This window comes from Manacus vitellinus, unplaced genomic scaffold, assembly GCF_001715985.3.
Source record: "Manacus vitellinus isolate BGI_N305 unplaced genomic scaffold, ASM171598v3 scaffold_0_pilon, whole genome shotgun sequence".
NCBI lineage: Eukaryota > Metazoa > Chordata > Aves > Passeriformes > Pipridae > Manacus > Manacus vitellinus.
Genome location: NW_021938789.1, coordinates 9,481,907 through 9,508,870, shown reverse-complemented (window position 1 = coordinate 9,508,870; position 26,964 = coordinate 9,481,907). Strand labels below are relative to the sequence as shown.

At 36.9% G+C, this 26,964-nt stretch overlaps 1 protein-coding gene across 14 annotated transcripts in view; it reads left to right on the top strand.

Annotated features, from left to right (window-relative positions):
• The window catches only part of PROM1 (prominin 1), a 55,833-nt gene that overhangs the window by 24,595 nt on the left and 4,274 nt on the right, over window positions 1–26,964 (top strand). For 5 of the 14 annotated variants that reach the window (XM_018067632.1, XM_018067611.1, XM_018067626.1 and 2 more), the window contains 19 exons: window positions 2,819–2,939; window positions 5,644–5,707; window positions 7,973–8,062; window positions 9,403–9,620; window positions 10,039–10,113; window positions 11,264–11,327; window positions 13,041–13,200; window positions 15,162–15,314; window positions 16,150–16,273; window positions 16,684–16,787; window positions 17,228–17,312; window positions 18,292–18,438; window positions 18,710–18,781; window positions 21,220–21,312; window positions 22,379–22,432; window positions 23,874–23,954; window positions 24,041–24,109; window positions 24,641–24,733; window positions 26,173–26,288. In XM_018067632.1, the coding sequence (XP_017923121.1) occupies window positions 2,819–2,939; window positions 5,644–5,707; window positions 7,973–8,062; window positions 9,403–9,620; window positions 10,039–10,113; window positions 11,264–11,327; window positions 13,041–13,200; window positions 15,162–15,314; window positions 16,150–16,273; window positions 16,684–16,787; window positions 17,228–17,312; window positions 18,292–18,438; window positions 18,710–18,781; window positions 21,220–21,312; window positions 22,379–22,432; window positions 23,874–23,954; window positions 24,041–24,109; window positions 24,641–24,733; window positions 26,173–26,288 (1,983 nt within the window). Of the gene's footprint in view, window positions 1–2,818; window positions 2,940–5,643; window positions 5,708–7,972; window positions 8,063–9,402; window positions 9,621–10,038; window positions 10,114–11,263; window positions 11,328–11,882; window positions 11,892–13,040; window positions 13,201–15,161; window positions 15,315–16,149; window positions 16,274–16,683; window positions 16,788–17,227; window positions 17,313–18,291; window positions 18,439–18,709; window positions 18,782–21,219; window positions 21,313–22,033; window positions 22,052–22,378; window positions 22,433–23,873; window positions 23,955–24,040; window positions 24,110–24,640; window positions 24,734–26,172; window positions 26,289–26,703; window positions 26,956–26,964 lie in introns of those variants that run through there. The other 9 variants (XM_018067580.1, XM_018067619.1, XM_018067566.1 and 6 more) reach the window with 4 other exon arrangements.

Genomic DNA, 26,964 nt, shown 5'->3' with positions numbered 1-26,964 from the left:
ACAAGTATCCTTGGCTTTGTGAGATTGGTAGGACGTGTTGTTTAGAACCTGGAAATTAATATTATCTGAAAGAAGTGGTGGAAAGGTTGGTACAGAAATCTCTATCCCATTATTTTCTTAAATTCATTAGCTAGTAGTGAGAAAGGGGACATTCTTCCAATATGTAAATCTGCTCAGGTTTTCTATTCTGTGACTTGACATTTTTTGCAAGTTCAGCTAAAGGAAAAGCTTGGGTTTCCCTCTGCAACTGGATTAATAACATTTAAATTGGTCTGTGAAACCTGACAGGAAACTTGAATGTGGAATATTGGACTCCTGAAGAATTGTTTAAACAATTCTCTAATCTGTTACAGAAAAAGCATGTCATTTTTATTCTTGCTTTATGACAGAAGCATGTCCTTTTTATTCCTGCTTTATGACCTTCTCTTTGCAGCTGCTTAATGAATGTTGACTCACGGCTCAGTTACATAGTAAATAGATTTTTCCTCTCTCCTGTTGTGTGTTTGTTTACATTCGCAATTGTTCTGAGCGCCTTGAAGTATCTCCTCTATCTTGTTTCCTCCCATTTAGGAAGCTAAAGAGAAAGATGATCATGCTGGAGTCTTACAAAGCGCTGTTTTGTGAGCTCCCAATTGACCCTTCTGTTCTGTGAACATAGCACTGAAAGGACACATAAACGCTGGTTGTCTAAAGAATGAGGATGTGGTTATAAACCCTGAGCCTCAGAGCGGTACACAAATGTTTGCTTTTCCTGATAGCTTGAGATACTTTTTCTTATTAACAAAGCAAAAAAAAAGCTTTTGATAGCAATTACCATCACAGTAGAGTTAAATAAAATAGTGTATATGTCCAAAATTAAACCGCTTACTTCTCTTGTCATGGAATCACAGGATGGTGTAAGTTACTGAGTTCCTTGGTATTTATGCATTTTGGATTCTCATTCCTTGGGTGGTAGCTGATATCATGGCTGCTTGAGTGTTGGTCATAGTGGAAAAAAATATGCCATTTGCTGTAGGTTAAGTAAATACGAAGATAAGTGTGTATGTCCCTTTGTTCCTTAGTGATTTCTAGGAGGTTCATTAATAGCCAGTTTTGAAGACATGGCTATATATTTTGGGTAGAGAAGCAACCTCTTTATGTAAAACTCTGTCATCCTGTTCTGGATGTTTTTGGATATTGAGAAAATATTAGTGAAGGGATCCTAACAGACCTGCACCTGTAGCATGCTCTGAAGTTAGAATTTTTCTTTTGAGAGTATTGTCAGAGCAGCAGAAATTCTTATAGGTGAGATCAGTTTTACCAGGAGAACAAGCCTTTACATTTGTTTGGGAAAGCTAAAATAGGAAAAGCAAAATAAAGATGAAGGCTTGGTTTTGATTCACTGAAGAAGGAGATGAGCATCATGAATCAGGGTGTTTGCTCCTATCTTGCCAGGATACACAAGTCATTTTAGGTACCTATTTGCTCTCCACCATTTCATTTATGTGGCTGTATTATGGCTTTTTTTGAATGTACATTCTTTGGAGCAAAAGTTGTACTTTCCATCTATCTTCTTCCCCATAGGGAGCCTGGTATAGGGTTTTCTTGAAGTCTTATTTACAAATACTGGTATCTGGGTCCCCTTGACACTCCAACTTGATAAGTTTGACAGTCTGGAAAGAGTATGGTACCATTTGTGTCAGTGATTCCCTTCTTCTGTGTTTGGATGTCCATAATGACTTTTCAGGGTAGTACCTCTCTAGTATTGAGCTGTTTTATTACACCACAAAGTGAGAGATTTAACAAATATGCCAAACAGGAATTGCCTGTAGCGCACCTGACTGCAGCCTCAAGGCAGTGTCTGCCCTTTGGGGATGTATCCTGCCTGTGGTGAGTGGATCTCTGCTGTCTACTGGAAAGTTAATGGTTAACCCATCAAGTGGGTTTGTAGTCATCTTGATTCTGAGGCTGTTACCACTCTGGTGGTTACTCTTGACCTTTGTGGTACTTGTCTGAAAGGTTAAGTGTTCTGAATGTGAGATGTTAAAAAATAAAAGTCATCCTTCTGTTTAAGTATACTTTACACCTAAGCTAAACAAAAAGCTAAGGATCATGTATGCTAATAGAGCTTTGAAGACTCTCACGGGACCTTTAATTGCCTTTTTACTTACTGTTTGTGCAGATCTGCCATGCTGTAATTAGAATTTTACAGTAGGGAGTGATCAAATAGAAAATAGCAGCAGTGCTGACTGGAAGTCTAGCTCACTTTCCACCTTTCGTTTCAGTATCAGGAAATGCTTATATATTATTTTAGCATTATTAGGGACTATCCATATGCTTTTGGAAAATCCGTGTAATTATGTCAATAAATTGTGCCATTTTGCATAAATCTTGCTGCTGAAGTTATCAAATGAAAAATACTCTTTTTCACAGTTAACTTATGACCATTTGTTTATAGCTGTGTCAAGGTTAATGATATTTGTGAAAGAACCTAGCATTTCTAAGTCTCATACAATTTACCTAGGCTATACACATTTTCTGACAGTACCCATGCTAATGGATTAGTTTGTACATAAATAACTTCTGAAGTCTTTGGGTTAACATCACTTTTCGTTTATTTTTTTGAATTAGTAGTACAACATTGGCCCTTATAGCTCATTGCTCAACTCTGCCTGATGGTGCATGTGAGAACTTCTAGTAAGAAAAAGAATGTGTAAATTTATGGAGACCTTTCTTTTGATAATGTTGACTTTTTTTGCTATAATTTTTTCGTTCTGTTTAATGTTAGAATATGCATTTACAGTAACAAAGAAATATCTGTTATCTATATTTTTTGTAGTGTTGGAGTGCTCTGTGCATATGCTGCCAACCAGCATTTAACTAACCAAGTCCGAGGAGCAAAGAAACTGGTTAACAGTAATTTTAAAGACCTGAAAATATTCCTTAACGACACTCCAGCGGTAAAGAATTTTTTCTTTATGGGGAATGAGGGTGGGGGGGAATATGTGTAAATAAGAAATTTTGCAGAAAGTAATTTTTTCTTTCTATTTGGTTTAAATCACACCTGCAGTATTTGGTTTATTCTTTGTGTGTCAGTCTCACTAAATAGAATAAATGATGCAAGGGAAGATATTTTCACATGGTAGTAAGTGTTTGGGAGTTATCCTGATGAATCAGCATTCTTTGAACAACTTCTGAGCTGTACTCTGGGAGTATGCTGCTACGATGATTGTAGACCCTTTTCCTCCTACTGAACTAGTGTAGATCACTAGCAGAAGTTAAATAATTTGGGAAAATAAGGTTTTAAAAGGAATACATACAAAAACATATATTACATGTAAACTTGGATTCCCTGTTGCTCTTTCCTGTTTCCTTGTATTTTGGACTTAGTTGTATGTGCTCTGGGACTGAGTCACAATAGCTTTTTTCCCAGGAATATTTTTGACTGTTTTTTCTTTAAACCAGAGTCATACTGTACCATACTGAACAGGAAAGATTCCTTCCTTTCAGACTTGCCTTAGAATCCCATAAGCAGTCCTCTGCATATCTTGTTTTGTATTGAAAGAAAAAAAGAAATTCTAGTGAGGAAGGCTTGTAAAGAATGTACAGTTTCAATTCTTTGTGAATTTGTAGGAAACAAAAAAAAGTCTGACAGCCCTATTGCCTTGGCTTTCATTAATTTTAATTATTTGAATTTAATTTTATTAATCTGTTTTACTTCCATGAAATTAGAAATAGGTGGAATTCACACAATTATGTGGAATCCACAAGTGTGGTAGCATTCCAGTTACAGTAACTCTGGGCTGTTTTGTTTTGTTTTGTTTTGTTTTCTGGCCAGAGCTGAATGAGAACAGGAGACATCTGGGGGGTGCCATAAAATGTTTTCCTTTCTGAAGATGTTCCCTATACAACTATTTGTTTGCATGTGGTGCTCTGACAGACCAGTGGTGGAGGTACATGGCAGGAATTGAAGGTCATGCCAATAACCCCAATAACCCTTCTTGAAACAGGGTGCCTTTTGTCGGTCTGGAGCTGACACTGGGCACAGAAGGATTCATCCAATCATATCAGAAACCACCAGAGTCCCTTTGACAGCACACTGAGTGCTGGCAGTGGGAAACATCAGAGGAGAAAATCTGTTATGAAGAAGTAACTTATCTTAATAAAAAAAAAAAAATAAACACTGTCTAAAAAGTTAATAAAAATGCTGAATTATTAAATTTAAAAGTGTCAGGACTTGGAACACTTGTACCAGAGGTTACTCAAAGTCTCACTTAGCACTTTTTTCAGTTTCAAAACAGGATTATTACTTTCTATTTTTTTAGACTTGGAACTGATGCAGTCATCAGCTGTATCTTCTAAGTCATTTCGTCAGACAAGGTGCATGAGTATCATGTAGACACACATATTTGTAAGAATTTCTTGGGGAAATAAGAAGTGCTTCAGTTCTAGAATCCTACCAATTGGCCATAAAGCTCTGAAATGCAAATTGATGCCTTTGACTCATCAGTATGAGGTATGTACAGCATGTAAGAGGATTTGAAAAAGTCCTGTGTTAAGAGTTCATGTCACAGAAGATTTGCAGACTTGTGAGTATTGAGTGATAACACTATTAGTGATAGAGAATCCCCTTTTGTCTGTGACATTGCTGGAGACAATGCAAAACCTGTAGTCCTGCAAAATTTTAGCCCTTAGGTTAGCCTAGGTCAACAAAGCAAACAAATAAACAAAGATATACCTACAACCTTCTTAGTAAGAAACAAATATTTTTTCCTGTTTTACAAAAAGAGAGTCTGCTTCATACTTTGTCATTTAATGGCGTCCACTGCTGTGTCATCAATAGGGGGGTTTTTTGGTCTTTTTTTTTCTTTATTTCACAGAGACTACAAGCCATGTACGCTTTGGTACATATTTGAGTCATGCTTAAAATTGAAAACCCATTTGTCAAGTATGTTAACCTTTACACCACTCTAACTCGCTTGGGGTAGAATTCATAATGCATTATTTTAAACATGCAGAAATGAATGAAGGTTATTTAATGTCTTTTCAAAATTAGTATAAGCTTTCCACTTGGGATGGTTCTTTGATAGCCTTTTGTCCAAACCCAATATCTGGGGATAACTAAGCTGTTGGTTTATATTGTTACGATGTCTTTGGTAAAGCTCAAGTTGAGACCAAATCCTCTTGAAGGTAAGGAAAACTATTTGCATTAAGACAGAACAGCTGTCTCCTTTCTGCAAGAGAAGCTCTGAGAGGCTGCCCAGACACAAGCCAGTGTGGTTGGTGAATTGCTTCAAAATTACCACTGCATCAGTGCCTCACGTTTCTCCGTGAAGGAGAAAATCAAGTAACGAAATTGGAGACATGCAAAAAAACTTATTTGCCTGACTGACTCAAAGGCTTCATGAGGTCACAGTTCCTTCTGCTTTTGAGCTGAATCATTTACCACAGAGAAGTTCCAGTTAAGTAGATGTCTCAATTAAACTGGTCTTTTATTATGTGCAGTTCTGCTAAGGAAATAAAATACTTAGTTAACTGAAAACAGTAGAGAACCAGGGAGTTGGCACAAATATTTTGATTGTTTCAAGCTAACAGTTTGACACATTCAAAAGCATCACTTTTTTCCAATTCTTTTAATGTTTTTTTTAATCATCTTCTTTACAGCAAATTGACTATTTGGTGAGCCAGTACAACACAGCTAAGGATAAAGCACTCTCTGACCTAAATAGTAAGTACTTTGATTTAAGGGGGGTTAGCAGCGTGTATTTAAAAGCTCAGAAAGATAATGTAATTAGCTCATAATGCAAAGTGAAACTTTATTTATGAGAACATGGTTTTCAAACAGAAGTGCTGTTCTCAGTAGTATATGAGACCAAAATCTAAAATTGTTTTCACGTGAAAAGTCTCAGAGCTGGTAATGTGTAGTATTTCCAAAATAAAGGTCTTTTATTAAATTGTTTATAGTTTTATAGTTATATAAATATACTATAAAGCTATAGTTTTATAGTATATGTTTTATAGTTCAGTAGCCATACTTAAAGCTTTTTTTGGAATATTTTTCCTCAGTTTTTAAATTGAAACCAAATATCAGTGAACAAATATGCAAGCAGCTGTGATGGTTCCAATGAGTGAGAGACCTCTGTTTATTTTTCATGTTGCACTTTTGTTCTCTACTCAGCTAGAAGTTGAGGCATCACCTTGTCTTCTTTCTAAAGCTGCTTAATGTATTTGCCATTTCAGAATGAGCAGTTGAAGAGCAGGAGATAAAACTTGAAGTAGAACTGCTGCACTTTCCCCTTCAACACAGTTACAATATGAGGTGTCACCTTTTAAAACTCTCAGTCAACAGAAACTACCAGAAAGATGATTTTTATTTTTTATTTTTATAATTTAAGCTTTGCTTTACAAAACTTAAAATAGAAAGGGCCAACCATATTCAGTGCAGATGATAATTCAAGTTGCATTTTTAGCAGATGTTAGTAAATGCGTACAGGTCTGCATTTCAGGCTGAAAGATTGTTGCTGGGATCAAACTGTGCCACTGTGGCATCATGCCAGTTACCATAAATTTACTTCTCATGCCTATAATCTGTGCTTCTGTCTAGTTTAAAACGTATTTTAAAGGTAGTTTTCAATGCAGCCAACTTGGCATGCACTGAAGTTAATATGTCTTGGCTGTATGAGGGTGTACTGCACATCAAATGTGCTTGTGAAAGTAGCAATAAAGTAGTCTTCCTGCTTAATTCCTGCTGGAACACTTGTCTAAAAAGATGTATGTAATCTTTAAATCTGTAAGAATAATAATAATAAAAAAAGGTTGACATCTGCATTTCAAGTACTACCTTGAAGGTTCTCAGCTGCTCCAAACTGAAATTTCAAATTAAATGTTTATTAGTTCTCAATGCCAGTTTGTGATGTTAGTTAACGGGAACCCAGCTGGATCTGTGGTGAGAGTGATCAGCAGTAAATTAGGATAGCTTTTATTTTCTAGAAATACCAGAATTAAGTGTGTGACACTGGGGTGCAAGTAGGATAAACTGTTAGAGAATTGTACATGAGTTCATTTGTCCACCCTAAGGAAAAGCTGAAAAGTGTTTCTGCTTGACAGAAATTCTCATCTCAGACCAGACATGACGGTACTAACAGTAATGAATACTTCTGTACCATGCACTATTCTCATTTCATCAAAAGCAAAAAAACTCAAAAATGTGTTTGCTGTGATCTGAAAATGCAGAGGACCCAGTGGCTACCTAAAGAATATGTTACATTAAAATGCTTCACCAAACTCTGCTTGGCGTTTCTGTGTCATTTTGCTGAACTAAGCTTCCTTTCTCTTTGGAGACAGTGAGACTGGAGTGTTTGGAGGTGGGGGTGGCTATGGGTAAGGATGATGCCAGTGCTGGGAGCATCCATGCTGGATGCTCTCTGTGAGGGGGCAGGGACTGGAGACGTGCTTAACACGCTTAAGGGATTTCAGCAGAGCTGGCTGGCAGGTCTGGGTTGTGGGTGACCTTGACATTGCTCGATACATGAGGAACAGGGGAAAGGAAAAGAATACATTTTTTTAGTTCCTCTTGCCCTATTAAAACATAGCTTGAGTGAAAGAATATGCCACAAAACTCCTGTCCAGATGTTGGACCTCTCTAACGTAGATTGTGGAAAAAATCCTATTTTGAAAAGAGTAGAAAATGCAATGAAATACATACTGTGGAGCCTGTTGAAATGTTATGTGTCTTTACCTATATGGTCAAGTGCTGGTGAATATTTTCCGCTGTATTTTGATTTACTGCTTTCATTTGTAGGCCTATAGCTAGCTAAAACAGAGCTGTGTCCCTGTGCTACCTTCTGTCACTATGTTCTGACTGTCAGGCCTTAGAAAATTTCAATAATAAAAGTACACTTTGTTATGTAAGAGTGTGACAGCACCTATGCTAAGAGGTAGTTCAAGTTGAACTAGTCAGTAATATTTGGTTTTTTATTTCTCCATGCCACAGATGTTGGACCTGTGCTTGGAACCAGAGTTCAAGAACAGCTGGGAAAAGAAGTACGTCCTGCACTTGATGCAGCTCTGACAATGGCAGGAGGTAAAGATGTCCTTTTTTTTTTGTTGCCATGGTAAAACAGGCATTATCTTTCTAGCGCACGGCATGGGATAACTTTATGCAGTACCATGAGTCAGCTCATCCTTCTACATGCCTTGATGTTTCTTTTAAACTGAGGATTTTAGATATTTTAGGGTTTATAAATATATTTAAAGGCTAAATCAAGATTTATGTGCTGATGTTGATATTTAATTTCAGCAGTCATTGAAGAGAGGTGAAATCCGATTTCCCTGCTCCAGGTTGTTGTCCCTTTCTGTTGAATATAAGGGAGACTAGGAAAACTGTCCTCTTAGAGCTGTCCATAGGTATTTGCAGGTTAGTCTTCAACAGGTCAGGGAATGAACTACAATGTCCTTGTCCTGTACACTGCCAAGCTTATTATGAGAGTGCTATCCAGCATTTCTTCATTGTATCTTTGAGTTTAGCCTTGCTCACACTTAGTTCTTTCTCCCTCTGGAGGAAATATTCCTTTATTATTTTTTCCATTTAAGGCTTGTTTTTTTCAGGAATCAGGTAGAGCTTATAGAAAAAAGGGAAAGACACCCAAGAACTTGAGTCACTTTGGTTTTGTTTTATTTTTTTTTTAACCATTAATTATTTCTCATTCACTTGTCATCGTTCTCCTTTTTTGCTTTATTTCTCTTATTTGTCTTGAAGTCAAAGTGGAAAGGGCTATCAAAGGTAAAAAATACGGTAAAACCTTGTGTTGTGTGAAGTGCACTTTACTTTTGTAACTTGTTTTTTAGTTGTGTCTGTGTGGTTCTTTGTGTACTAAACACCTGTTCAGTGTTTGGGGTTTTTTTCATTTTGTTCTGTTTATTTGGTGTGATTGGGATAAAATCTAAAGCCAGTGCTGAACGCTTATTAATGCTTGGCTGATGCAACATGATCTCCTTACCTTTCATCTTGCAGCTGCATAATTTGTGATTTAGATTATAAGCAAAATACTGAAAATACTGTTTTGTGGATATGGGCTTTCTTCCAATTTCTAATGACCAAGTGTTAAAGTTCTTTACTGAAATCACTGAGTAAGGAGAGGTAGGGAAAAGGTATAAAAGAGTAATCTGGGAAGTGGATGGAATCTCAATGAAAATAGCCTGAGGGGATTCATTTCTTTGTAAGAAAGCATGAGTGATGTATTTTTATGTGCAAAAAGTACATATTCTGTGCTAGAGGGTTTTTTTGGGAGGGAGGCAGGATTATTTAGATCAGTGTTGTTAAGAATATCGTAGCATTTATGCATGTGCACTTTCTTTTCATATCTGTATCTGTAGTCTGCTTTCTAACTAAAGTGTTCTTTAAAAAATTTCCCATCCTTGCAGCGATCAGAGAAACGAAGGAAGCACTGGAAAATGTGAGTGTCTCTGTAGAGGTTCTGCAGGAGGGAACAGAGAGGCTTCATGCAAACTTGACGGATGTTAAAACACATCTCAGCAACACCCTCAATGACTCCGCGTGCAACGCGGCTCAGGCCGCCTCAACGTGCAATATCATCAGGAATTCATTAAGTCAACTGAACGTCAATGCCAATTTTAGTGGGGTAAGATTTTATAATAATGTTTTTCAGACTCTTAGAGCGTGATTGCCTTGAGCAAGCCCGGTAGTGTTTCTGCAGCTTAGTGGCTTGGTGTGTGCTGTCACTTGTCTGATAAGTGACCTTCCCTTATTCTGTGTTTCTGGGTAATTCCAGTCACTGTTTTCATCTTCTCTGTAGAAGAGGATAAAATGTGTGTCAAGCAGCTATGTTAAAGTGCTGCTCTGGGCAGTGAAATAACCTGCCCTCCCAAAAATGCTGAGGTTAAGATTTGCTTTTGTACAGCTGAGGTTTCAGGAGTGTGTTAGAAAGATTCTGCTACAAATCATTTTAGTTTCTTTACCGTCTCTCCTAACTGTGAAATATTTACTAAATTAGCGAGACTGCTACTTCATGTGACTCAGGCATGTTTTTTGCTTCCTAGTTGCCAGGAGTGAGCTCACAACTTGCAAAGGTCAATGATGTCCTTAAAATAGACCTTTCTAGTCTCGTTCAAAAGGTATGTTTCTTGACAGACTTGTAAACTCTTAATTAATAATCTGGGATACTTGTGAATCACTTGTTTTCCCTTGGTTTCTCAAGCAGAATTCTTTTGTTCCCACCTCGTCCTGCTTTGTGGTGGATGCCTCTCATTATTCCATTGTTTGACCAAGATATAATACTTGAAAACATGAATGTAATGCTTTGTATCTCCAGGATACTGCAGGTCAAAAATGTCTGTGAATTGTCAGGTTGAAAGAACAATCCTAAAAAACCAAATAGGCAGAAACATGGATCCAATAGCATGTTCTATTTTTTGGTTCAAGCTAAAGAAATAAAAAACCCCTATGCTCTCCTGATTAGTTTCATTGTATTGAAATACTTCTTCTAAATTCCTAATGTACATACTTGACATTAAATCTGGTGCAATGGACAAAGTGTAATTACTATTAGTATTTTTGCAAGACTTTCCACAAAACACAATGATTTTCACCTAGAAAAAAAAAATTACTTAGTTTAGGCAGTTGAAAAATCTAGGAATCTGAAAACATTTCCTAGGAATAGAGGGCACTTTCTGGAACCAAAATGTCTGCCGGCCCTTAGACCCCTGCGTGCTTTTGAAGTGATCAGGCTTGCAGGGAGTAAGGATTCAAGCATCTCCTTTCTGTCCAGATAAGCTGCTCAGCTTTGTTCCCATGGCTTAGACCCTTTCTTTTGCCTTGTCACTGAAGAAAGCATCACCCCATCTTTAGAGGCAGTTGGATTTCATTGTTTGTAACATGCATTTCATGTTTGGAAGGCATAGACTTGGAAAGGGGAGGCGTTTGGCTGGTACACAGTAACTCCTTTCACCTGCTGAATTTTCATATGTGCATTCTTGGTCTGACAGGCAACAAAGTTTGAGGTCATTGTAACTGATTCATGTATATTTAAATTTAGCTTTTTTTTTTCAAGAAATATTCTGAAGAGCAAACTGAATCTGAAATATACTTAGAGTTCCTATTTTACTTTCATCTTTTCTAATGTGTAGTGATAAAAATGTATTTTTCATAGTTTTATCACATACATTTTCGTATATGTATAGTTTTGATCCTTGAATAAAAAGAAAAAAATTGCAAGCAATTTGACAATGAGAAACATGCTCTGATCTTTCCAACTTCTATTCTTAGGGCTATGCAGCTTTTAATGATACTCCAGACTTAGTGGTGAATCAAACCAGGAACATTTTATCAGGTGAGGACTGTCTTTTCACTTTGATTAATGTTTTTGTTTTCTTTTATTGATAATATATTTTCTTGGCTAAAGATCATTAAAATATTAACTTCTTTTTTTTTTTAAATCTGGTGCTAGAAAAAAAACATAGAAGGCAACTGTGTCTTATTGAGGACCCAAAATTAAACCTAAAAATAGGCCATATGGTATATTATGGAGGTGTTTTATCTGTTAGGCTTTTTAGTCATGAGAAATCTTGGGATCCCAGCTTCACACTGGCACTTTATTTGGTTGAAAGGCTAATTTTCCTTGACTGATGTGTTTATGACATATTTAGGAGTGTGATGTTAAAAAACCTGAACCTGCCTGCAGTTGTATTAAAATGTAGTGGATGGCAAAGGGAAGGTAAAAATATTCTTTTAAGGATAATTTAAATGGCTGTCTTAATTGTTTTATTACTTGGGCTTTACACTTTTTAGTCTTTGACCATACCTGTATGGTAGTATAGTGTATGTATACTAATCTGTTTTAATTTTTGTTCTTGCATTGTGGACCTGTTCTGCATTATATAAGCAGCTGTTCCTTGTAAGTTTTTCTGTTCTTTTTCTTCCCCTCCTGGGCAAAATGAAGGACAGTATAGATACGAGCATAGTGTACTGTGTGAACTTGCCTAAAATGAGCCAGTTTTAGAAAATCAATGTTATACTTGTCATTAGGAAACCTAGAGCAGATTTACTCATTTTCAGTATCTGCTGCTATGTGTAAACACAGACAAGCCATCTTAATTTACCTATTTATAAATTTTTTTGAGTTTGTTTGCACTAAACTGAGTTTGAGTTACAAAGCATATAAATGGGTTTACTAGAAAAAATTGCATTTATTTATAAACTTTTAAAAAAGAATGATTTGTTACCTGGTTGATTTGAAGAGTAAACATCAAAACAGACGATCTTGTTTGAGAATAGAAGGTGTTGTCTGCTACCAAATTTTGCAACCTGAAGTTATACATCCTGCTATTCCAAGTATGTTTCAAGTTGAAAGAAGGGGGAGAGTGTAGAGAAACTGCATTTTACACATAGACAGGGTGTATAATAAGTGAATTAGTCATGTGTCTGTAAATCTAAATAGCGTATATCTAAACTGTAAATATAGGGTAGCATGTTTGTTCATTATCTGAGGGAAAAATGGATTAATTGATCGTTACCTCAAGAGTGTTGCTCATTAATTGGAAAGAATTTATTTAAGTAATCTCCTTTAATACAGTTGAAAAGAACTAGTATAGATTCTCAATATAAGCAGTATAATTTCTTTCACAGTGTTGTATTCCCAAGGCATGGAGTTTAAATAGATTTTGATCTTCTCCTTCATAAACTTAGTGGCTAATTGTCTTGATCAGTGTTACCATTTGCAATATTGCATGAAAAGGAAGATTTAAGCTGGCTAGATAAAAAGGTGACACATTCATTATAATGAAAGGCAAGAGGAAGAACTCTGGCTCAACTTCTACATCTTTCATCATTAAACTGAATGCTAAAAACAAAGTGTGCGTTTTAAAATGCCATTGCGTTACTTCAAAGCTTGATGTTTTTGTTGCCTGCTTGTCTCTTCCTCACACTTGTCTTCATGGCTTGCTTGTTACATGTGGCAAATGGCTTAATAGCATTTTACAATGCATACATGGAATGTAATTTTCCTCTATGGATCTGTAACAGTGCAATATGTATATTCTTTTAGATATCAAAAGCGTGCTGGAGTCCATTGGTTCAAATATTACTACCTTCACAAAAGCGCTCCCTGTTCAGAAGATTTTAGACGATTTGATGGTATATCTTACACAGAGTGAGGCATATGTTCAAGATTATTTTCCACTAGTGGAGCAGTATGATTTCTACAGGTATGTACATGAAATAAGGCAGGAGTGAAGTGTTACCTGTTGTTAATACTTTTTAATTGTTTAGTGGTCTATAAAGGCAAGTAAACTATTAATGATGAACATAGTGAAACAAAGATGCTATAAGGCATGCTATGTTTGTTACTGGCATTTTGGTAAAGGGCAAAAATGCAGCTAATCAACATCTGTGTGCTGTTCCACCACAGAGCAGGAGGTAGTTTCTACTCTAGGCCTTCATGTCTTTTTCAGGAAGGATAGAGGTAGGTAGATGTCAAAGATGTAACACCTAAAGGAAATCAATTGTTCTATAATGCCAGGGTGACTTTTTAGTTAGGGCTTGTTTTCACTGAGTTGCAGGTAAGTTGTGAGGGCATAGGACCACAGAGACCTTGCAGCCAATCCTTGCTATTGCACCTTTTTTACCACAGGGGAGTAGCAGGGATTCTGCCTCACACCTGTAAATCTGTGCTCACGGCGTGTGTCCCTGCTGGTGTAGCACTTGTCCTTGCAAATGCCTTGGTTAACTGTACATTGAGAGGAACATACTCTTTCTGTTTGAGACTTTGTGACTCTTACAGTTGAGTAATCTTGTATTTTGAAGCATAAAGCTTTTTATTTCCTACCTTTGTCCAGATTTAGTCATTTCTGTCGTCAAGCTCATCAGATTCTCCCTACATTTTGTTTGACTCTTCGGTTGATTTTATAATTGATAATTGCTTTTATCTTTGTGTCCAAATCAGTTTCACTGCTACAGACTGTGTGTTGATGGCTTTAATGCAGTGTTAAATAAAAGTGAGCAGAAGACTGAACTTCTAGAACCTTACCTTTAGCTCATTCCTTATCTGACAGTTTTTGTGGTGAGCTTTAATTTGACAAATTTATCAGTATTTTCCTTGAAGCTCACATAGCATTTAACCAAATAAATGTATTGTTTTATTCTGCTACTGGAGAATATATCTCATCTAAATTGACACTTAAATGCATGTTTTTGTCTAACCTAATAATACTTCAAGTACAAATGAGACCAACAAGCCTGTAGTTGTTTAAATTATTTTCTATCCATTCCTTTCTTAATTACAGGTGCCTTATTTGCAGTTCTTAATAAATATCCTCTTACAAATATGCCTGTCAGCATTAATGGCTTTCTTTTTATTAGCTGTGCATGTTCATTACAGTATTTCTTTTACAGAATTTTCTCTACAGAGGTACAGGGAGGAAAAAAGGGAACTTAAAAATATAAGTGACAACAGAAGAGAAAAAGAAGTGCAGAGGAAATTAGGAGAGGATTAAAGGCTAGAATGTGATATATAATGTATGAATAAATAGATGTGCTCCAACTATGTGGACAGATAGACCTGTTGTGTGATGTATTTAATAAAAATCAAAGTTTATTTCCTATCCAAGATCTTTCTCCTCATCAAGTTCTGTTAACTGTTCCAATCACTGAAAGCATTCCACACAATGCCTAGGTTTTTACAGCCTAAAATATAGTTATTTACAATTACAAACCTAACACAGTGTGCAAAAAGTTAGTAAGCCTTGCAGTAAGAGCAGCTGTGTGCTTAATGACTGATGGCCAGTCCACATTCATAAATTTCTCCATTGCTTCTTGAATAAATTACTGTTTGAACATCTGCTTCTTCTGAGTCATTGTTTGCTCCACTTGGAGCACTTCGATGCTTCAGCACAGTCCACCTGCAGTAACTGGTGTTGGGGACACCTTGTTCCTGTGGTGCCTGTTCCCCAGTCCTTCAGCAGCAGCTGCCTGTAATCCAGCAATAACCATGTTCTGGCCCAAAATACACACTAGTGTAGTGAATGCTTGTTTTTGTTGCTAGCATTTGCTGCTCAGACAGATCCACGAGTGGGCCAGTTGGGAATATAGTATTACATGATGTTCTCTGCAGGTCTCCAGCATGTTCTTTGCATGAAAATAACAAAAAACTTCATCTTTTATTCCTCAGGTGGCTGGGGTGTCTCATTCTGTGCTGCATGCTGGTCCTCATTCTGGTCTTTTACTATCTTGGATTGCTTTGTGGCACCTGTGGTTATGATAAACATGCTTCTCCAACAACCAGAGGCTGTATCTCCAACACTGGAGGAAACTTTCTTATGGCGTAAGTTTCACTTATATGGGAAAAATGAACTAAGTGTACCTGTAGAAAGTTGGTTTGGTTGATTCTGGAGGAATCATAAAAAACAATCTGGTTTGTTACCTATCTATATCTGCTGAGAAAAAGTAGAAATAAATATTGATCTCACATACTCGAGGGACTTGGGGATTTTGGGTTGCTCTTTCATTGAGGATCATAGCTGAAGGATAAAACTTCTGAATCTACTGTTCTAAGGCGAGTGTTTTAGCTAATGAATTTCTGTGTAAGCCCCTTTGGGAACTGGAAAAACTGGGAACAGATAATTGAAAATAAAAGGAGAAAGTCATAGCTTTTTAGTGCACTTGAGCATTTGCTCAAAATTTAAAAGCCATGCGAGGAGACCAGAGACACTTGATTTTCTCAGAGCATTTCAGAAGGTTTGGGGTTGAAAAGTACCTAGTAGTGGATTAATGTTGTTTCTGCTGGGTGCAGGAGAAGATTGCACCTGAAACCTTCCTAAAACATTTTTGGGAGCACAAGCCTAAAGAGTTGAATTTAAAAAAGACAGTTGTATGGTTTTGTGGCTCTTAAATGTGATTCTTAAAACAGTTTGCACGCCCAATGCAAATGTGAGCATTTTAGATGCACTTTAGCTGAAGACTTTACAGTGCTGAAACATTTGTTTCAGAGGGCAAGAACATATTTGGAAAACAGAAGTATTTCAACTGTCTATCAGTTTTCCTATCTCTGTTATAACTCCTAACTGTTGGCCTCACTGTTGCCCCAAGTGTGTGTCTATGTGTGTGTGTATAAAATGTTCTTAAAAAGCAAAAACTTATTAAACTTATTTCTTTTTCAGAGGAGTTGGATTCAGTTTTCTTTTCTCCTGGGTGCTGATGACTGTAGTGGTGCTCACTTTTGTCACAGGTGGAAATGTAGAAAAACTGGTCTGTGAGCCCTTTGAAGATAAAAATTTATTCAAGGTGAAGTTATTCATGTTATTAAAAAATTATTAGGATCCCAGTGAGTCCCAATGGTCTTGTCAGCTCTGTATGGCATATTATTTTTTATAGGACACTTTAAGTGAGTTTGGATCTGGTTTTACTTTCTCCTTACACACCAAATAGAGACATTCATCCTTTCTTGGTTTAATTTGCTTTGCAGTGTAAGTACTGCATGCCTGTCTTCCTTTGGAGACAGATTTTTCTGATTCAACTTTCCTCAGTGATGGGAAGCTTTAATATTCACTTTCTGCACCAGAGTTTGAATTTGCTGTTATATTTTCATTAGTGGGTGATAAGCTTAGATGTGGGTATGTGTCAAAAGACCACATATGAACAAGTACATGAAGAAACTTGGAATTATAGTAACTTTACTGAATTTTGTCTTCTAGGTTTTGGATACACCTTACTTACTAAATCAACAATGGAAAAACTATCTTGCTGGCATCCTCTTTAAAAACCCAAATGTTAACTTGACTTTTGAAAAAGTGTACAGGTATTAAAATTATGATTAAGATTTAATTAATTTCATATTTAATTCACTTTTAGTTCATTCATTTTACACATACTGATTTGGTGGTATCTTCCATGCTTCGTTTTCCAGGCACATCCAAAAATCACACATGTTCCAGAAGACATTCTGATTTTCTAGTGAATCACTAGCAAAAGCAATTTTCTCCCATATATGAGTTATTAGAGGTAGTCTTAGCATAATATTGTATGGTGATACTGGTCAAACTCTTTGATAAAATATTTTGCATCTTTGAGACAACTGTTAATTACTTTTCTTGTAGTCTCAGCTTCAAAAAATATAGCCAGTATTTTTTTTCTAAAGGATTGATTTTCTTAGAATAAGAAAAAATCATTAATCATTCTTTTAATACTTGGTCCTCCAGGTGGTTTTTAGGCTGATCTGTGTATTTGTGTTTTTTTTAGTGATTGCAAGGAAAACAAAGGAATTTATACTTCCCTTCACCTGGAATACCTGTTCAATATCAATGAGTTTCTAAATATTAGTATGGTAAGTAAAGAAACTATGAGTGAGTGCATGATTGTTTCTGAAGGACGTTTGCTCTCAAAACATTGTACAGTGTGTCCTGGTTTTGTGAGATTTTTGTTTTTATATAAAAAACATCCTTCAAGGAGTCAAGAACTGTCCAAGCTAATCTGAAAAAAGAAGTCTAGTTACAAATAAGATGATTTTTACCAGTCTTAGTGGTCCATGTGCTTTTTTTATGGGTGCTGATAATAATGTTGGTTTTAACTTTGAAGCTTGCATAGAAGGAAGGTTGAAGTCTAGTGTCTTCCAAAGGTTGCTTATGGTGTTTTAATGACAGTCTTCTTTTTATCTAAATGCCTTTTTTGGTGCCTTCTCTTCTGACTACAGTCAGATTTGTGTTGATCTAGGATATGATATACTGTGGTCTTAAGAATGGTTGGAAGGGGTTGGGATTAAATAATCTTTTCAGTTAAGCTCTAATAATCCATGACTGCACTGTCATTACATGACTGTAGTAATTTTGGGGTTGCCTGTAGTACCTGTCCTCATTACAGCAACCCCTCAGGGATACATGTTCTGTACTTCCAGGCACTGAACCCACACTTAACAGACAGAGTCCCTGTCCCAAATAATGTTCTTAAGGATAACGTTTCCTGGAGGGATGTTAGTCTCTCTCTTAGGAGGGACTAGCATTTATTCAGGGAAGCCTGCTTAAAACAGAACAGAAGGCAAGTAATTCATTGGTATGAAAGAGGCATAGGTAGGTTAGAACTTGGCATGACTGGGTACTGTGGATACTGCAGGGAAGGGAAGAACATTACCACCAACATTACCTGGTGGATTCTATTAAAGTTAATTAAATTAAACTGATGTAAGCAAAAGTCAGTGCATCTCCGTGGAAATGAGTCATCACCAAAAGCAAGATGCTTTGGGCAGGGGCTATAGCAGAATATGAACTGGTTGCAAACTACTTTTATGCTTTCTTTTGTTTCCCTCTCAGTATACAGAAGATGTGGCACTTAAAATTGAACATATTCAGATAAACCTCAGCAAAATCATTCTGCTGGATGAAATTGGGAAGGAGAATCTTCTGAATTTCAGCTCTTCAGGAATAGATGGGATAGACTTTTCAGCATATTTGACAGAGGTGAGACTGTAGTCAACCAGAGACATGACTGGGACAAAGTATAAAATGAAATACTTCTTTAACTATGGGCAAAACAGAAAAATCTGCTTTTGTGTAAAAGGCCATATTTTGAAGGATAATAGAAGTTGGGGAAAAAAACCACTTTGGAAGTTAAGGTCAGTAAATATTTAAAGAAATAAAGAGTAAACAGAGTAGGTAGTATAGTTAAGTACAAACTGTGTAAATGCAATAACAATACACTCCTTTTCTCACTGTTCACATCTTGTTTCAGATCAATAAAAGTGTTACCAAGGTTGATCTTCTCTCCTTTGCTAATGACTTAGAAGCAAGAGCAGACCAGCTGGTAAGTTTAATTCAATAATAAAATAATACATAAAATGTATCATTTTTATATCATATAAGTATAAATACATGGCAAAGTAGACTTTGTGGGAGAATTCTTGTACTTCAGACACTTACATACATTGTGCACTGTCATGTAAGGAAAAACTTTCTAGAACAGTGTTTCCTTTGAGTTATATTTTAGATGTTGCTAATTATTGATTTTTGTATGCTGTTGTGCAGTTTCTGCTTTGGAAGTCTGTTTTCTTAAATTGCACTGTTTGCTTAAGAACTGAGGGGAATACTCCATTTCAGTATTTCCTGTTATGCTCTCTACATTTTCAGGTCCGAGATAGAAGAAAAATGGGTTAGATCATGATGGAAAAGATGGTTTGAATTAATTTTCTTTCAGTTAGTGAGTGGAAGACTTTGCAATTAGTGATGATATTTATACTGTGGCAGCTCATAAGAGCTCTAGTGAGAACTGGGGCTGCATTGTGGAGGGAGAATGCACAAAAGAAACCCTGTCTTCTCTGAAGGGGTTTTTGAAAGCAGACACATGGAGAATGGTCAGAGGGTACAGCTACAACATTTCCCACAAATGAATCAATCTGCAAGTGGCACAGGTCCATGTTAATGGATAGTGACTATTCAGTTGATACGTTTGTATGCGTGTCAAGGTCGTTCTGTACTCATTTTTCAAAATTAAAGTCATGGTTTGGACACTGGCCCCAGACAGATTCCTGCTTGCAATGCAGGAGGAAGAGTTACACTGTACACATAGTACAATTAGTTGGATCACTAAGGGACACAGCAGAGGGAGACCACGTTGTTTGGAATTTATCAGATATCCATCCGTCCTTCCTCCAGGGAAAGGAGGGCACCAGTGGAAGCCCCTGCTTTGTTTACTTCAGCTTTTTGCATAATTTGTGCACACCTGTTGCTGGTTTTGGTTTTTTGTTGTTTTTTTTTGTTGGTGGTTGAGGCTTTTTTCTGCTTCATGTGCACTTGTGTCAAGGTCAGCTGCTCCTGGAGATTTCCTGTATTGTAGTTAGCAAGTTCTCCAAGCACCATCGGTGAGCTGCACATTGCCTGCTTACCCATGTAGGTTGCCTGCTAACTTGGGCACATACCAATATCTTTGGCCACACTTTACTTCAATTTCCAGTTTTTACTGTACCATTTGGAAAGTTATACAGGTGAGGTGGTTTTGTTGTTGATTTGGGGCTATTTTACAAGTGAAAACTGGAGTTCTTCAAACATGTTAACATCGAGTTGCCCCTGAGATATGTTCTGCATAGTTTCATAAAGGAAAATATATTGTCCTGGTAGGCTGTTTTCATTATTTTTTATAGCAGTAGAATCTTAAGGAAGCAATAGAATTGAGAATAGATCAGACAGAGTAATTTCTTCATATAAAAGACAAATGCAGTAGTAAATGTGTTCACTATAACAGTGTATGTTTTTATTTCTTCCTTGTGATGCTATTTAATGTAATCTATGAAATGTCTGAAAAAAGCCCAAAACCACAGCAATACAATGTATTACAGACATTAGATTATTAAAAAATTATACTGGTTTTCATGGATATTTTATAATCTCACTTTGTTATTAGTGATAGATCTTGGAGTAATCAATTAAAAAATAAACTAAAAACTTTTGGAATTCATGCTTACATGAACATTTCCCAGGAAGGAAACACATCTCTGAGCATTGAGGTCTGCCATTATTACACTTCCAAAGTTAACACTGTGTTCGGTGTAGATGCAAGGAGCCAAGTGGTTTTGCCACCAAAAGGAAATGGAAAATAGATTTATTTCTGGGAGTAAAACGAAATTTTTAGGGTTTTGCAACGAGCGTGAGCTCCAGACAGGCATTTGGACTTGAAAATCAGGGCACGAACTCAAATCTTCTGACTGAAAGGCAGGAGCCACAGAAATGGAAAATACCCTTCACAGGCATCTTTCCAAGTTGCTGGCTGAAAATATCTGTATTTCTGTGCCTCTCAGAAAGCAGGGGATGCCTCAGGGTGATGTCCACATTGCCAAAACAAAAAGCAAGTACCCATGAGTGAGAGATGCTCGTCCCAGCTGGGGCGCAGTGCTGCGGGGTTCTTGCAGTGAGGTCTGGCTTGTGGCAACTGCTAGGGAGGTGTGCTCACTCTTCTGTATTTAAAATTACTTAGTGCACCATGTGAAAATTCCCTTCAGTTAAATCTGTGCTGATAATGTTGTAGCCAGAAAAGCAAGGTGATATATCTGGTTTGGTTGTTGAGGCTTGAATTATTAATACGGTGATTATTTTCCCCTCCTTGTGTTGAGGAATTCAGTTTGCCATATCCCATTTTTAGCATGAGCTGTTCTGGAGTGGATGGGTATAATGTGCAACTTTCTTTGATTTTTGCTTTGTTGGGAAGCTTTGAGATTACTGAACAATACTGCATAATTGCATTTTTTGCAGCCAAAAGGAGCACTGGAAAATGCCTTAAAAGGACACGCAAACAGCATTCGGATGATTCATAACCAGCAAGTTGTTCCACTAGAGCAAGCTATGGTAAAAACATGAAAGTAATATTGAAACATTTGTAGAAAATATGAATCTCTAAATCTCTTAAATAAAGGTTAGAAAGCTGGACTTGCATTAGCACAGATTGTGTCAGTGAAGAGTAATCTGACTAAAGTATGTGTTTAATAAATAGTTTTCCTACTTGTAATACTACTGTTTTATAATACTGTTTAAAATCATGACCTTTTTCTTCACTATTTCTTTCGGTAGCTACTTGTGGTTATATATGAATAAAAGAGGAAGCAGGGGAGAACTTTGCAAAGCCCTAACCCGAAATCACTCGTTTTCTTTTTTGCTTGCCATTTGTCTTCATTAATAAAGGCAGTTACCACTTTCACACTTTATTTCTTGGAGTTAGTAGTCACCTAACAGAATTGGAAACTCTCGAGAGTAGCAAAAAAGCCAAAGTGGTTTTTTCATTGATGCTCTGAAAGATGTCAAAGGGCTGCTTCTGCCTGATTTTGCCAAACATGGATTTGTATAGTATCAAGCTGTGAATCTCCTACCTGCTTGATGTTGCTTCTTCCTCTACATAACATGAAGACCTTTAATTTATCCTGGCATCTGATACAGTATTTCTGCCCCTATCAAAGCCGACCTGTAGAAAAACATTAGGTCTTCTGGTCCACTCTGATTCTATGCTGTTCTTTCCTAATTAACTCCTAATTATTTTCATCTCTTTTTTCTTTTACAAAAACTGACTGTCAAGAAATATGTTAAAGCTAGGGTAAGTGCTTTTTCCCTTCAGAAACTGCACAATATAGAATTCTCTGAACACTTGGTTCTGATTTTAACTGTTCTGTCCTCCCTCCAGCTAAATCTTACTGAGTTTGTTGGATCTAACTCTAGTTAAGTCAGTGCTGTTGGCGAAATACTGATTAAACCCACAATGTATTCATTTTAATGCAGTTGTTACTGTTATACATAGTGTGATACTTAGTATTAATAACAAAATAATCTATAGAAGATCAAAGTATTAATATAATATTAAACCAGGTGTACTCATACCTGTAGTAATGACTTGAAGCTTTTTTTCTCCCCTCTTTTCCAATAGAGCACTTTAAACCAGAGCATTAGGTTACTGAAGAAAACATCATCTGAACTTATGGTAAGCTTCTCTTTCTGGCAGCAGGAACATTTTTGTGTTTTAAATCCTTTTGCCACATATGCAGGGCATATATTTTCAGTGCAGTTTTCTTCTATTTACAGCTGTTCTGTTACTGCGAGAGATTGTAATGTATTGAGGTAGTAACAAGGAGTTAGATATCTCTTCTGCACAAAAAGGGGAAAAAAATGAATGGTTGAGGTGTTTTTTGGAGAATGAATTGTAAACTGAGTTGTCACATGATAAAATAGGCTTCAGTACAGTTCTGTATAGTGTGCTTATTTGTTTTCCTCAAAATGTAGGTTTATTGTTTTTCTAAAATCCTTGACTGTAAAACTTGGGGGGAACAACCAAGAAACAAAATGCAAGAGTACAGCTGACAAGAGAGAGCTTTGTGATTCACATCCTTAACCACCTCTTGTTCCATGTTCAGCTCCCACTGGGCTCTCTTTCATTAGATGGTACTTGTTAACTCCCTGCTCCTGCAGCAGCATCCTCACTGTGGGAACCTGGATCTGTATAGAGGCTTCCCCAGGGCAGCCCAGGTTTCCTCTCTAGGTAGCAACTGCTACCTGCATCACAGTGAGACCAACTGGCTCCATGCTCTGCCAGAGAGTGAGGCCAACAGGACAGTTACTTTTCTGGCAGCAAAGCTTTCTGTTGCCACCAGCCTGCCTTGGCTCTGGTAGCAAGAATCTAGGCACATTAACATGGTCATAGTTACAACAGCTTTGTGGGTCATACCTACCTCAGTGCTTCTCATTGCAGTTTTCACCCATCCACAGCAGCAGACCAGTTAGATGTCTTTTAGAGTCTGTGATTTGAATCTGGGTGGGGAGGTAAGAAACCATAAAATAAAGTGTTGATAAGAAAGGGATCATGTTTGACATCTCTACATTTTCAGGCTCTATGTGCACTGTTCTTTGTGTGTGTTCTTTGAAAGACTTTATGGGGTTGTACATATATTGAAAAAGCATCTCAGTCCTTTAGGTTATTGAATAGGGGCATATTCTGGCTGTATAGAATCCTACCCTAGTCATCAAGAGTTGTTGTGATAGTATATGGCCCAGGGTTTTCTTCCTGTGCACCATGTGTGTCTGTAGTGCATATACAGGCACTGATGTAACTATTTCTACACTTAAAGAAAAGAAAGAGAGTGGAAGATAAAACAGATCCTAGTATATAAATTAGTTATGTAGTTTCCAGGAAAAGATACTAGTCTTAACCACTGATACAAGCCTTTTTTAGTAGTGAGAGAATTTTGTCAGATGATCATGAATCCTTAGGCAGGTTCATGTTCTGTCTAGAATTGCATGTTTTGTCAGATTTTGACAAGACAGTGACACTGGTTCATTAAGTGAGCAGGTCCTGACAGTGGCTCCAGAGCCATTGCAACAGCCTGAAAGGGATTTATTTATATTAAACACCATCTCTTCCTCTCCAGGTTAAGGTGAAAAATGTCATTAGTGCTGTTAATGCTGCCCAGTTTCTCATAAATAACAACGCTTCTCAAGTTATTGTCCAGGTAAGCTTTATTTGATCAAAGTACATTAATTTGATGTCATGGAGGTAGAGGTTAACTTACTTTTGTTCTCTTTTATCTGGTCCTAGGAGACAAAAAAGTACATGGATACCATAGTTGGCTACTTTGAGCAATACACTGAGTGGGTCAAGGAGTCGGTAAGGTGCATTTACTTAATTGAGAAAAGCTATGTTTAAAAAAAAACCATAATAAAGCTAAATATAATAATAATAATACCACCAAAATGTTACTTTTGGTATGTTCTATAATTTCAGTTTTTAATACATTTGTATTTAGTATCAGTGAGAAAGTTGGTCTCGTAGAGTTTTGTTGGGTTTGCAGAATAGAAGTGAAGAACTGTTGGTTGGAATGCAGTGCAAATTTAACAGTGTTGTTTTCAGGGCTAGCCTGAAACCTACCATTGGTAGCAATACTGCACTGGGTCTCACCTGCATAGTTCAAATTGATGTCATTAGCATCTTGTTTTAAATTTCTCTCTTCAGCTGCAGGCTTTGAGAAGGTAAGCTGATGTTTAAAAGGTGTTCAGATGGTAGCATATCCCACTGGTATTTATTTTGAATTTGGGTAGGGTGAGACATAACAATTTAGTAAAATTTAACTGTAAGCAAGTTTCGAGATTCTTATTTTATTCTGTTAGATATTGTATTTTTTTTAAATCTTTCTTTCAGATTGCTATGGAAGTAGCAGCATGCAAGCCTATTGCCAACGTGATAGATACAGCAGTAGATATTTTTTTATGCAGCTATATAACCGATTCTGTGGTAAGAAACATTTTATTTTACTCAAAATTGGGGTATCAAGTGGGAAATTCTTTTAATGTACATCTGCGTGTAATTATTCCAGCTAGACTATTCTGAAATAAAATAATAAAGTATCACATACCAAGTTATGTAAGGAAAATGTTCTGATCTGGATCAAGTCCAAAGACAAACCAGTGCTGGACTTGTTTTAGTTTTCATTAAACTTCAGCTTGTATTAGCAGGAATTCTGTAAAATCAACTGATTCTGTACCACCTTGAAGTGGAAAAGCAGAAAGGTCTGAAGTTTCAGCTGTAACCATTTCTACCTTACAGGATTGGAGTGGGAGCAGAAAGTGAGTGGAAAATACCAAGGGAAAACTTTCTCAAGTATCTTTCCTGGAATCTAGAAAACCTAAATGAGGTTTTATCACTTGACTTGTAGCAGACAGATCTTGATTAGTTTCTGTATGTTGGGGACTTGGAGCATGACTTGTAGCAGTATATAAGGGCAATATTGGCTTTTTCATCTTGCCAAGAGAGCTTGGAAAGAGGACAGCATGTATTAAAAGTAAAGCAAGCAACCATGTGCCTGGAAAGTACCTAAAATGTCTCCTAGCTATTACTTAGCTTTATGGCACATTGAGCTGGGTCCTAATCGTACCAGCAGTAAATACGTGCAAGCTGTCAAAGGCAAAGCACTCTAACCTTGATAATGCTTAACTAAGTAATGCTTAATCTTGGTAATGCTTAACTATGAAAACCTCTTAACCTGCTGGGATCATGTTGTACTCATTGGTTAGTTCATACGTTACAAAGCTTCTGTTCTCCTTTGTGGTAAGAGATGACCCATGATTTTCCCTCACAATAGAACTTAGCTGAGTCACTTGGAAGTCAAAATCCCTCCAGCCAATACAAATCAATTTTGAAAAATCATCATTTTAACATCAGGTTATAACTCAGTTCAACTGTATGATAATGAAATTAGTTACACAAACAGGGCTTCAATTAACAAGTTATAAAGTACCTTGAGAAAGTGCTGTGAACTCATATTTTGACAAGAATTGCAAGAAAGATGGTTTAAAATATCAAGGAAAAAACCCAACATGGCTAGTAAATTAAGAGTGAGATGGGAAGTTGCTTTCTAACCCACAGCTGAGTACATTGAAATAACTTCTTAGGCCACTATGGCCCTGTAGCTTTGAGCAACTTTGGCCATATTTCTGTTTGGTTACCTTTGTAAGATTGGTCGTGTTCTTAGGTTGGCTCACACTGACAGTGGAGGATGCTTTATGTGCCATGTTCCACACTGGTATAAAGGAGCTCAGACAGACCATCAGACCGGTGCCACTAATTTCTGCTGTGTTCTGGGAACAGTGGTTCAAACATCAAGCAGGGGTTCATTACTTTTCTGGTTAATTTTCTCCATGATCTTTTTTTTCCTTGATTTTGTTTTGTTACAGAATACCTTCTGGTTTGGTTTGGGAGGCTCTTCAATGTTTTTAATTCCTGCCATAATTTTTGCTGTAAAACTCTCTAAATACTATCGTAGAATGGATACAGAGGATGTGTATGATGAGTAAGTATATACTCCTAAATAAACTAAATGGCAAATGGATTAAAATGTTTTTTCTAGTGTTTCATGTGAAGGCTCTATAATCCTTAAACCTGTGCTGACAGAGCAGATGCTCATGTTCCTGGGAAATGCTGCTGGTTTGGGTCGGTGCCTGCAAAGTGCTTCATGCAGTTGGCCTTTGGGGGCCATGACTCTGCAGATAGTGCTGGCTCTGACCTTGAGAAATTTATTTCAGGATGAAGTCTTCAAGGCTTCATGAGCAATGTTTATATAAATAAGTTCCAAATGTGCAAGTTATTAGCTCTGCTAAGTAACCTGTTAAGGTGAATTATGCCTGATTTGTAATCTCCTTGAATTAATGATTTACTTTCTTGCTGTCCTAGTTATTCCTAACCAGTCTTTCCTTTTTCAATTGCAGTTCCTCTGTCTCAGGGACTTGGCATTTTACTTTATGATAACTATTCTTACGTATTTTCCCATCAGTTTTGTTTTTACTGTTTTCTTTTCTGCTCTTTGTTTTGCTCATTTACGTAGCCTGTGCACTGCATTTCTCACATTTCACACTGGTCATTTTTCATGGCACATTCACAAGTCAGTAGAGCAGAAACAATCATGTACAGCTAAAATTACTCACTTATTCCTGTCTAGTTAATTACTCCTCCTTTTCTGTGTTTTTTAG